At 43.3% G+C, this 13,264-nt stretch overlaps 1 protein-coding gene across 1 annotated transcript in view; it reads right to left on the bottom strand.

Annotated features, from left to right (window-relative positions):
- Nucleotides 1–9,960, bottom strand: part of LOC138602540 (ras-related protein Rab-26) — a 70,605-nt gene extending 60,645 nt beyond the window's left edge. Inside the window, exons 1-2 of the mRNA XM_069674030.1 lie at nt 9,510–9,960; nt 7,401–7,511 (exon numbers count right to left, since the gene is read on the bottom strand). Coding sequence (XP_069530131.1) covers nt 7,401–7,511; nt 9,510–9,695 — 297 coding nt within the window. The 5' untranslated portion in view covers nt 9,696–9,960. The remainder of the gene's footprint in view (nt 1–7,400; nt 7,512–9,509) is intronic.
- Between the last annotated feature and the right edge of the window lie 3,304 nt (nt 9,961–13,264).

Genomic DNA, 13,264 nt, shown 5'->3' with positions numbered 1-13,264 from the left:
CACAGGGAAAATGATGATGAATAGTAAAGCTATAGAGACAAGATCACGGGATCAGAGTCAGTCTGAGGAACATGAACGTCTGTACAAAATTTAAAGGAAATTCATAAAATAGTTAGAGATTTTTTTACCCTACTAATCAATCAGAGACACACTGTTGCTCTCAGATTTGTTTACTTCCCCGCATTAGTCCGTGATGAACACGAGCTCTTCCATTGCAGCTGTAGCTCACATTGACATATGCCGATAGCAGCGCTGCAAAGGTAAATCATTGAGATAAAGGTCTCGTGCACAATACAGACTACAAACAGGGTAAGATGAATTAGTATGCCAGGTGGGATCCATGCATCTTAAAGCTGTCAGGAACGTTTTATGGATCAGTCCTGGACAGAGTGCTTGAGGTAAATCACTGGACAAGGGAAGCAGCATTGTGATGTTTAATCTGTTCTTGGCTGCAGAGTGGGCTCTGTGGTAAGCGACTTTATCCCCAAACTGTAACAATATATAACTACCTCATCATCCTCGGGTGACAAACGATCTGTGACTAGCTCAGTGGGAAGATTTCAATATTGCGGTGGACGCCACATGCCAATATGAGCTGAGCGATTGCGCTGAGTTCAAGGGTGGTCATGCATCTCAGTCAGAGAGGACGTCACATTTGTTATAATAATAATAAAAATGGTGAAGCATTGAATTTCCAGAACGGCACAGAAGCAGAAAAGAAAAGCTGTTTTTCCACTTGAAATGACCATAATAAGCTGGGTGAGACACAGCCGCACAATGAGAGTCTCTTGAAAACCTTGGGCAGTTGCCAAGGAGATTGAAAGTGCAGGCTAACAGGGATGTCATTAGTTTTGCAGGTATTTGCTCGGAAATCAAAGAATTGGACGGATGGACACACTGATGATGGTGCACGATGACAAGTTCATCCTCAGGGGCGCATTAAGGTCCGTCCTAAACTTCATGACAATCCATCTTAAAAAGCACGAGACGGTTGCCAGCTGGTGTTTCTAGAGGTGAGGTCAATCTATCCATTAGTTGTTGAGATATCCCAAAAGTGGACTGACCAACAGACCGACATTGCCATCGCTAGAGGCTAAAACGCTCAATGTTTCATGATACATCCTCGGATTCCTCACAGCCGTCATGTAGATCCCTCTTTCTGAGTCAAACACGCCGAGTTATTCAGGGCGCAGAGAGGTGAAATCTGCGGTTGCATAAGAGGCGTGTCACTTGGGGGGAAGAAGACATAACTGACAGCTGGGGGCAGCTCCCCGATGCTGCTCTTCTTCCCCCCCCCCCCCCCAACACTGGATTTACGTCAACTGAGGGATTGAAGGATTACTTGCCTTCAGTGTCACGTGGTGAGGTAGATCGTTGTGGGAAAAAGAGGAGGGAGGTTGGTTCTCTTTGGAAATGAGAGGCTTGTTTGAGTATGATATAAAATAAGCTCAGGGGAGCATCCAATTTCCAATATATACACGTTTGATCTGCCCTGATGTGATTTCCTTCCATATTTGTCTCTCCAACTTAACAGCCTTTTTTTTGACTCTACATTTTTTAAGCTTACTCCAAATTAAGACCCCCTAAGGGAGTCCTAGCCCATTCTGACAATATTGTTATTCAGTAAATAACTTTTGAGACTCATTATGTTTGCAGCTAAGAGGAATTCTCCTAATTACTTGCCTCTATTTATAACCGTGGGATTAAGTTGCAAGTGAGAACCTTCAGGCTACAACGTTTAAAAGAATAAACAACACATCATAAATTATTTCCAGCCCGAGTATGTTCAAAATGCCAAATAGCAAGCTAGCAAAAAGTGACAGAGAAAGTAAGCAAACTGAAAGTATGATGGATTTATACAATTACAGCATGGGAAATTGATATTGGTCCCTCGGCGTGTGAAAATCTGATTGCGGCAGATCAAGATTGACTGACTCGAGGAATATTTGACATGTCAGTCAAAGATTGGTAGATTGTTGTCTGAATGAGGAGTTCAGCACCAAGGACAGCTCCCTAAATAGACTTTGTTTCCTGGCCCACATGTTCCCATCTTTACCTACTTACAAAAACAAGTGTGTATAAGTCTGTTGTTGAAGATAGTCCATAACAAATACATGTTACTCCTGCTTGAGTCAAATAATCTTAAAGTGATAATCTCGAAGGTTTTCATGTAAATAAATGTCTGTTAAGTCACTATCTATCGCCGAATGAGGTAACACAATGGTGATTGAGCCTATGGCCCACTGATGAAAGCCTTTGCATTTGCAGTATTACAGACTGGGTGTGCTTGGTGAAAAAAATCACAAGCGGCGCCCAGTTAGTGACGCATTTTCCATCAGCCAGCAGTGGTTGGTCTGCCAGAGAGGGTAGGCGGAGCTAAGCGGCTGCTTTTCCGCTCTCTGCAGGTGTTGCGAGTAAACAGTAATCTACTATGGCTGAACAAACAAAGAAAAGATGGATGACTACAGATACAACTTCAAAAATAAGTGAAAATCCAAAGAAAAAGAAACAAACTCGACGCTCAGATGAAGGCAAACAGTGTAAAAAGGAAAGCGACTGTTTCCTGAAAGTGAGGAAAATCAAGAGTTACAACCGGAGCCGACCGTGGACGTCACACATGCGACACTGTCTGGATATCTGGGAAGAGAATGAAAATGAGATCTCCGAGATTACATCTTTAAACATACTACTAGCTGTTTAAGGGAATAATTGTGCATTTGTTCACCTGTATAGTATAAATAAAAGTATAAGTAGCAATTGGTGGGCTTGGCCTGAGTGCGACAGACAGTAAGGATGATGAAAAGAAATGAGAGATGACAAGACGAGAGTGTTGTGGGTTTTGATCTTTTCTTGGGATTAGTTGAAAGAGGCCTTAGCGTTCCATTTTCCTCCCAGAATAATGACAAACTGATTATTCCAAAGCGGCTGTCTGAATCCAACACAAAGCCTAATAACGCTGAATAATTTTACTGCATTACTGCATGTTTACGCTTTGCAGCAGCAGTGGAGGAGTCGTGTTGCCACAAGTCATCGCTAGTATTTTGATTGAGTTAGACAAGTATGCATAAAAAGCTTTTCATAATGACAGCGTTTTTCATATTTTTGTGAGTGTAATGTCTCTCATGTGTCAGATGAATTACCAAATTACATTCAAGAGCTGAGAGAAAGAAAACAGAAAAGTGCAGATGGTCTTTGTGCAGTCTGTGTTAGAGAGACGAATCTGTTCATCTGCGCCCTGTAGAGCCAGACCTTGATAAAAAGACAAGCTTGGAGGAGTCTTCTAATAGGTAATTACTGGTTACTCTTCAGAGAGTCCAGCAGAGCTACTCCTGATTCATTTTATTACAGAGGCTACAGAAGTCTCCAACAGACAGAGCATGAACCTGTCTGTCTGCGGAGCTGGAAAAAGCAGCAGAAGGTGATTGGATGCTTTGTAATGCACTGAGAAATTGAAACAAAAAATCCACAGGAAACTTGAATGTCATTTGTTTGCTTGTGTGTGTCCATGCATGTTACAAATCCATATTTCATAAGCGGCAGGCTGGAGCATGAAGAACGCATCAGAAGTCTTTTTTCGCTCAGAAAGCAAAAAGCAAAATTCTGCCTGAGCCGCAGGAGTTATTAACACCCACCTGATGCCTTTCACATACGCACACATACGCCTATAACCTCCAGACTGAAGCAGGGAAAAAAAAGAAAATCAACAGCACTCTGATTCTCACACGCCAAGAACTTCATGTGCTGCACAATCAAGCTCCAAGACAAGCTCTGCCCTCTGGTCAGTCCCAGTCACCTGCCCGTCGGTTAGCACCTGCTCTGCCATGGCAACTGACGGCCGGGACACGCTGCGTGTTTGCACGTGGACTGAATTCTCTGGTTCTCTCTTGCCAGATCTGGTTTGAGCTTAAAGTGATTAACTTTCATACTTTTATGCAAATCTGGCATTTCTTCAGCACTGAGCTGATTCTAATAAAAAGATTAGTTGTTCAGTTCTCGTGTTGAGCAGTAATTGTTCAACAGAAATGGGTTGAAATAGATGATAAAAGAAGGTAAGATCCGCATGGCATTAATATAATTAGGTGTGTTCTCCTTCTCCCTTCATAGGGAGGTTTTTGAATCAAATGAAATTTGCTTGATGTAATATTTCGTCTCTGTATTTTAAGCCTAACAAGGCACCAGTGCAGCTCTGTAATCCTGAGAACATGCTGAGGCTTAAATGAGATGAGTCTACAATAAACAACAGGGGGGTTGAAACCACAGCATCTCGCTGCAGCTTTGAAGTGGGAAGCGGATCAAATCCCCATACGAGCAAATTGCCTCTCTTTCCCACCAACTAGAAGAGATGAAAACTGTCTTTCCTAAAAATAACGATCAGTCTTAGTCTCCGTGTATCCTCCATGGGAAGACAAACAAAGATAACCTTCGTGCGTTTCTCCTCATCAAAGTCCTGCTCTCGAAACTTCTCACAGTGTATATGCAGTCAGGTAAAGGGCAACTTAATGCGAATCTATTCATAAACTGTGTGTAAAGTCAACTTTAGGAGTGTGCCCATCCTGTATCCTTATTAACATACCGAAAAAAAGGCCAGAAAGGATCCTTGTGAGTCAAGGTGGTCTATTTGTCTTGTTCTGAACGCTGAACCACATTACAAGAGACCATGCAGAAGGAAGCCTTGAGGATGATAATGAAATGATTCATGTGGCACAGCTCTGTGCAAAATTTCAATTAACTAATAAGTCAATATGACGAAAAGAGCAGACCGAGCATTAAACTTTATGACTTTTGCTCTTTTCCCTCTATCAGTGGTTAATGCATTGGGCAAAGGGAGCTGATGAAGGCTCCTGCTTTGCTTAGATAGGCCTAATGTACATCAGGACTACAGACGGTGTTATAAGAGACGTTACATAAGTAAATAAATCAACTGCTCATCCACCCACAAACTCATCCAGCCCACACACAGGGCTATACAATTGTTAGAGACACACACAAACACACACACAGTGGCAGCCCATGCGAGAACACCTCCCAGGAGTATAAAGCATCTAATGTTGCCCTTACACCTTATGTAATGGTGTTACCTTAAGAACTTTAAACAGCTTTTTGAAATAGGTTAATTTACAGTGTCAGGTGGAGGAGATGGGTGGGAGCAAAAAAGTCAAGATATACTCGCATAAAGATTTTCCAATAAGCTTAGAAGGATTTGTCGAGCGGCTGACATGCACTGACTAAAAGCAGCGCAGGAGGGTGAGCAGGAACATGAATCCTTTTAATAAGAGACCGGATCAGCGAGCAGCTCATCACAATCAAAAATTTAAATATGTCAAAAAAAAGACCTCACAAAACTACGGCCCACAACATGAGCCCAGAGGATAGTTAACAGGAACTGCATCCAATTTGCACATCAAACTACGTGTACAGGTAATGAGGGCTTCTGATGCATATGTAAAGAGTTGTATAAAGCCCACTGCAGCTCAAGAGGAAGCTGAGCAGTGTCATGTCTTTTTAAATCTGCAAACATGCCCAAAGACAGCTCGGCATTCAGCGTCGGACAAATGTATGAGTAAGCTAGGCTTACCATATTGTCTGTCTTTGGAAAGAGTCTTTCTGCACGGGTATCCTCCTGGTACTCTAGCTTTCTCCCACAGTCCAAAGACATGCTCGTTAGGTTCACTGGTGACTCTAAAATTGCCCGTAGGCGTGAGTGTGAGCGTGAAAGGTTGTCTGTCTTTATGTGTGAGCCCTGTGATAGACTGGCGATCAGTCCAGGGTGTAGGATAGGCTCTAGCCCCCCGCAACCCTGAACAGGAAGCGGCATAGATAACGGATGGGAAGTTGGAAAACCTGCTTTGTTGCTTTGCGCGCTTATCTTATTAACCAGAGGAAACGTCACACTTTTCACAAGGAAAAGACAACATTCTTGGCGCAACTCAAGCAGCAACCTCCATGGTGGGAAAAAAAAGCAATCAAGAGGAAAAAACTGCAGTTCCTCGAGTGTCCACTTGAGGCTGTCTCCAGAAAACAAGAAATAACATTACAGCAGATGGGAAAATGCCTATTTTTACAGCAGAAATAAACTTGTTTACAGCCTGGTACAAAAAACGGTTTTCTTATAAATAGCTAATTTTACTGTTCAAGATAACTGTTGTTTTATGTAAATTATCTGTTTTAGTTATATTAAGCCTTAAATTTCAGGGGCCGGGTCACTTGAGTGACAGGTGGATCCTGCTGACTGTCTGCTAGACCTCAATACAGCCACACAGTCACTGAACTTAACTTCGCCTTGTTTGCGTTGTTGGAGCCTTTTGGGGATTTTTTAATGAAAGAAATCAGACAAATAATCTGTCTCTCTGTGGGATTTATGAAACTTTATGACTGTGCAAGTCTGTCTCCAGCTTCTCTGTGAGTTATATTCTAGTATTATTTTACTGAACTTTTTGCACAAAGGAGCAGGTATACTGCACTGGCCACACCTGGCCTGTTAGCCTGCTCAGTGTTTAGCATACATTTATTTAATCATCTGGATTGTTGTTGGCTTTTCCTCAGAGATTACAGCGGACCGTAGTGATTGGAAGACAGGTTAATTGAAGTTACCCGTTAGTGTCGTTCACCCGCCGCTCTCTCACCAGGCGAGCGAGCAGCGATTCTGCTACTTCTTTAGTCTGATAAAAACAACAACTGCAGACTCACCACCACAAAAAGAATCTAGCTCATTCACAAGCTAAGGCCTCAAACAAACTGTATAGCTTTGCCAACCCCTCGCTCCTCTGCAGCACCCTCTCATTCAAATATGGTCACTTCTGGCTCCAGAAAACCAACATGACGGCGGACAAATCCAGATCTCGGAGGCTTCTTTTACACAATGGGTGCTGTCACGATGGCTACGTCCATTTTTTAATCTTACGGCACTACTGCATCGATTTCTATACGTTTTTATAGCTTAGCAAGACCAAGGGCCGTTACTTCAGCTGACGTGACTCTACACATGAAGTCACTCCAGAATAGGAGGGAGGTAACCGTGTCTCTTTGTGTGTTGATCTGAGCGATTACCTGTCTCTACCTCTTGGGCAGACGCACCTGAGTGTGATCATTAGATAAGATGGACATGTTCTGTCCTGCCTGCCCACGTGGGAGCGCAAAACTGGCACATGAGAGACACGATTATCGCCCAGGGAGACGAAAAAACTAAAGCATGTCAAACTAATTTAAGATATCAATATCCGATCTTATGAGGCTTCTTATGCAGGAAATTCACATCGCTCAGGGGCATATACAGACGCCGGATAGCTCCCATTAGTACATATGACCTGTTTTAAAAAAGGTACCAAACCTGAGTGTCTGTGTGTGAATAATAAGAGGGTTTGTCAGTTTTTGCTTGTTTTCTGCAGCAGTTTTAAACTCACCCTAAAGTCGATGCCCACAGTGGAGATGAAGCTGCCAGCCAGGAAGGCTCCGTCTTTAAAACGCACCAGTAGACACGTTTTCCCCACTCCGGAGTCTCCAACCAGCATCACCTGCGCAGGAAACCGAGAGGGAAAACTCAGCCAGGAATGACCGGAGGGCTAAACTCACAAGCACAAAAATGGGACAGAACTCAGACTGTCTGGTCGATAAAGAAAAAAAGTCAGACAGAACTGAGAAAACTACCAAGGAAAATGGAGAAGAGTAAGAGTAGCATTAACACGACAGCTTTTGCTCATATGTTTAATTTTAGATCCGTCTATGATTGTTTGTCCTCAGAAGAAAAAAAACAGAACATTTGAATCATTCGGCTAAATCAGTCCTGGTATTTTTGTTGCTTGGCCAGTGAAGTTGGCGTATGAATGAGTGTGTCATCATGGCCACCAGTGGAACATGTCCATTCTGTAAGTGTGTGAGTATTAAACCATCTTAATGCACAGCAATGCATGGGTTTGATTCCTGCTGCTGAACACACATTCTTTGTGTTATTTCTCTTTTTATTCCGAGTTGCAGATGAATGTAAAGGTTTGATGTGATTACTGTTATCAGGTTAGCTGAGGGACTGTGCGTCCTAGACTAGAAATCAAAAGGGTCTCTTGGGTGCACAGAGGAAGCAGAGACGAGATGAAAGACAGGTATGTAGAGGTGAAGCAGGGTCACTGGTAATCTCTGAAAGCCTCCTCCTCTTATGTTTTAAATTTGATCTTTTTTAATCTCAGGATCTGTTTTCGTCTCCTCTTCTCTCCTCTCATGCCTTCTCCCTTTAACAGAGCTGCAGCAGATAAATGTGAGTGTGCAGGAGGAGGCACCTGGTCTCTTCCTGCCCTTTGGGTTTTTATAAATAATATGCAATCAATTTTCTCACCGACTCAGTGTACAACTATAATCAGAGAAGCAGGAAAATAAAAAAACACCTGCTCTTTTAGATTTCTCAGAAGAAGGGATACAGTAGAGGTTAATCTGTGCAAAGCTTTGCTTGTAATGAGGTTCTCTTGCAACAGTCTTGCAACATCAAACAAAACATTAAGGCTATATGTAGACATAATTAAGGAGGAATCTGAAGGGAATATCATGGGAGTTGAAGGTAGAGTGTGTGCATATATAGTGGTGGCATATAGAAATAACTATTAATGAAATAAGAATATCCATAGCAACAGCTGCAGAGATTAATCAATTAATCGTTTAATCGACAAAAGTCGTACAATATTTTGATCATCGATTTATCAATGATAATGTATGTTCTATGTTCTTGAACTCGAAAATGTGCACCTTTTGTCATTTTCTAACAACTTTCACACATTTTAAAGACGAAATGATTAATCGATTATTCGCAAAACAAACAAGCAGATAAATCAATTACGAAAATGTGTTTGTTGCAGCCTTATCTACAGCTCGCAGACTGAACTGTTTGGATGGGAGAATCAATTGTTCTGCAAAAAAACCCCCAGCAACACAGAGCCATCGTGCACTCACATCAAACAGCTGCTTCAAACCCGTGGAGTAGGTGGCACAAGTCCCTTGAAGCTATGATGGAGTCCACACTGAGAATCTGTGGGTGTGAATACGCGTTTGTGTTGTGGTGAAGTGACACTTCTCTACTCACACTAGTGCTCACATCCTGGTAAGGCAAAGCACGATAGATCACTGTGAATGCAAACCTGGTAACCTGCTGCTGCTGATGGAAACACACTTTCAACCAGTTGCTGTAAATGATTTGTTTGGTGGCCGTTGCAGGGGCTGTGTGCTGTGCACCTTTCCAGGTTATCGATCGATTATTGACACAGCTGGTGTCAGGAGCTCGCTGCTGTTTAATGAATAAAGGTGGTTGTAAAGAGAAATACAGTGAAATCTTTACGACTGCTTTTACTACGTGTATTTTTTTTAATCTAATACTCGTCCCAAAGTGTCCACATTACCTCCAATTTAGTTACATTTAATCTGAGTAGTTTTCTAAATTCTGTGATATTTGTGTAAAATGGCTAAAGGCCACTTTTATAGAAGTTTCGCTGTGTAATTGTGCATAAAGTGAACGACCACAGCAGGCTTCTTACCTTGAAAGCGATGTCATAGAACTCACTGCTGTTGCTGATGGAGGGTCTGCTGGGGTGGACCACGCCGTTCATCTGAACGATGCCCGGGCTGCTCTTCGCAGCTTTACCGCTCCCTTTCCCGGTGGGGCTGCCTGCAGACGGGCTGCTGGTCGAAGCTTTACCTTTGGCTGCCTTCTTGCGAGACATTTCTCAAGATTTCAAAACTATCTTAATGAATCAAAGCTAAAGCGAACAATAACAAATCTCGCTCGAATCTGCACGAGGTAAAGGGCTGAAAAGTTGCAGCAGCGATAAATGAGCTGATTTTCTTCACCTGCGCGTTGAACGCATGTTCTTCCTCACCTGTCAACCCAAAGTAAGGGTGAAATTGTCCCGTAATGCAAAAACACGCTCGCTTCCGTTGTTGCGGAGCCGCTTCCTGCTCCTGACAGCTTGCTCTTTTCAGGACAACAGCCTCAGCTCTGCGCGCTCGAGCTGCGAGACGTGTGATGTGGCACAAAACGCCACCGTGAGCGCAAGACAGTCAGGACACAGAGGCGCTGCACTTTGCACTGCGCAGAGCTCGAAGGCAGAAAAGCATCAGCCCTTTATCATCATGTACAAACTCACTGTAGACCTCACAGACTTATATCATTGGTATATCTGGGTAAATACAAACACTGTAGTAATTTAAGGACGCTGTTCGTTGCTCTGAAAAACAGCTGCATAATTAAGAGCAAATCTTTCCCTTTGTGTCTTCAAAAGTTTACATTATTATGTGTTGTGAGTCAAAAGTCTGATTAGTTCCGGGATATTCTACTTTATTGATAATTCCTCGCAATAATCCGGTTTGTTGATTTAGGCAGGCACGTGTAACCTAAACCTTCAAAATAAGATGCACACACTGCAGAGCGAACTCTCTTCTTAAGGAACACATACTTTGTTTTGTAAAACATGCAAATATTTGAATTTATTATCATCATCATTGCAATATGATGGCTAATTCACGCATTTTTTAGTTCGTATTATGCATCAATGAAAAGTAAATAGAGACCAAGGCTAATTAAAAGAAAGTTAAAGTTGAAAACAATATAAAATGCCGTCCTTTAATGTGTAATTAACCCCATACAGTTGCCAATACAAGGTATTAAAAAGTGGTAGTGTTCAACGTAAACTATTTTGGTTAGCATGATCATTATTTCTGAATAGCATGCTAAGCAGACACCTGTGGAGCGTCCTGGAATTGTGATTACGATAATGCGCCACAAGAGGGCGATATAGGTATATAAAATAGGAAGCCACAGTCACAGCTATAACAGGGTAGGACAGCAAAGGAAAGTTCAAGTTAGACTGAATTTTTGTTGTAAAAAATACTTATAAAATAAAATTCAGGTCTAGGAGTGCTGAAGGGAACAACAAAGATGGCAGATATGACAATCTGTATAAGACATATCACAAATTTGATTTAATGTTCGTGCAGCACGGTTGCCCCACAGCGAGAAGGCTACTAGTTCAAACCACGGTTCGGATAAAGTGGGCCTTTCTGTGTGGAGTTTGCATGTTCTCCCCGTGCATGCGTGGGTTCTCTCCGGGTACTCCTGCTTCCTCCCACAGTGCTTGTTAGGTTCACTGGTGACTCTAAATTAGGTGTAGGTGTGAGCGTGAATGGTTGTCTGTCTGTATGTGTCAGCCCTGTGATTGACTGGTGATCAATCCCGGGTGTCTCTCGCCGAATGACAGCTGGGATAGGCTCCGGCGCCCCTGCGACCCTGAACAGGATAAGTGGTGTATATAATGGATTGATGGATGGATTTAATATTCATATTCAAAAGCTCTTCATCATCACTGATCGGCCTCTATGAATGCTACAGTTGTTTCTTCGCTTTATCAGGCCTCCATCAACAGTCTGGTTGTGATCAGAGCAGCACAGACCAAAAGACGGCCACTGTCCTCTCTGCGACTCTTACACACACACACTCATTATAATTCACAACATCATTCATAGCCTCTCTCCAACATGGAGGATGTCACTGTGTCGCAGGGTCCACATATTGTCTCCATTTGCAACAAAGAACAGCAGCATTATTCTGATTAGATCCTGATCCTCTGTGGCCTGTAATGAGATGCTGTTGTTGGTTATGCAATATGAAATTAATGTATGATACAACTGCCTCTGTGATCAAGAGCCAGGCTGTCCAGGCTCATTAGAATACGCTCAAAGATCACAGCCCAGAGACCTTGTTTGCTCTCTACGACAGGAGACCAAAGTGAGATTAAATTACCTCTGACCTTTACAGACTGGAGCATGGATAATACCAGAAAGAAACACCAGCGCAATAAACAGGTTGTGAGTCATGTTAAAGGGAGTTTCAGTACAGTGGAGGACATTTTTACCTCTTGCTGGATTTGACATAGAACAAGTCTGTACGTGATAAATATATGCTAAAATTTTAGCTTGAAAAGTTCCAATAAAATGCAAACACTCTTATTTATGCAAACACTCTTATTTCACACTTTTATTTTCCACATGCCATACACTGAAGTTTGCAAAACCAGCAACTCAACATCATTTTGGGGTACGTCTTTTCGGGGTACGTCACTTATTTGACCCCAGAACTCCCCCCTTTTCAGAGCTACTGAGCAGTTTGGTTGTAAACACACAGACAGCTGTAGCCTCTGGTTTCTGTCCCTAAATCTGCACTCTGTCAGCATTTTTCCACACTCCACCCAACTCACTGCCTCGTAGTGAGTGGAGTTGTCATTGGTTTGAAGGGGAGAATACAACCCCCCAAAATCCACCAACCCCCGCGCAGAACTCCGCTCGACAGCTGAGATTCGTTCTCCCCCTGAAGCAGCTGTCTACCGCGGCAACAGCTGGGCATTTTGGAGGGAAGAGGGGACGTGGACGGAGAGGGCTGCTGGAATCCGTGCCTGGTTTCAGAAAAATTAACAGCCTTGTCAAGATGAGTTAAATACGCCCAGACGAGTGTACAGTACACCACAAGGCTATAAAACTTGTACCGTATGCTTGTGTTTGCCATGTATATGTTGGCACAGACACATTTTAAAGGTCTATCAATACAAACTGTGGAGGTAGTGGAGAGAAATCTAATCAAGCAAATGCACTTTTTCGTGGCTAAAACTAACAAAGCAGTGATCAAATTACTGTAAAGCAACTGTGTGATTCAGCTGTCAAGGGTGAATCAAATCACATCATTTCAACATGTTAATTAGGAGCAAATTACAGCATTCTTTTCTGGGCGCGAGAAGCCTTAGAGCTGTGCCATTTCCATGACAATAAATCAGACAGCCTGAAAAGCGTGGGCGAATGCACCGTACTTCATCAGGTGCTTGAAAAACATTGTGACTGGGAACATAAGGCAGGCAGAGGGTAGCTCTAAGTGCCTGTGTTTGTGCCCAGTGCTGGAAGGTCATAACGGCCTTAGGGTCACATCACTCTGCAGGCGCACCCACAGGCCAGGCATTTGTCAGTTTACCCAGGGTCAGGTGCCCCAAATGCAGGCTTGGTGGCGTGCGGCAGCCCGGCCAGTCGCTCACCCAACGTCACAGCAACTGTTGATCCGTTTGGCCGCTCTCCCCCTCAGCTGCCCGCGGCCCCGGCACAGTGAGGAGGGAGAGGGGGGGGGCATCCTGCCAGGCGGCATCCTTGTGTGTCAGGCCTTGGCGAGAGCGAGCATCAGTGGACTGGTACAGCCTGGCACTTATTCGCTCCCGCAGGCATCCTAAATGAGAGAAACAGAGTGTGTGTGTGTGTG

This window comes from Semicossyphus pulcher, unplaced genomic scaffold (assembly GCF_022749685.1).
Source record: "Semicossyphus pulcher isolate SPU_LCO1_2020_fin unplaced genomic scaffold, fSemPul1.0.p SCAF_23, whole genome shotgun sequence".
Lineage (NCBI taxonomy): Eukaryota > Metazoa > Chordata > Actinopteri > Labriformes > Labridae > Semicossyphus > Semicossyphus pulcher.
This window is presented reverse-complemented; position numbering and strand designations above follow the sequence as displayed.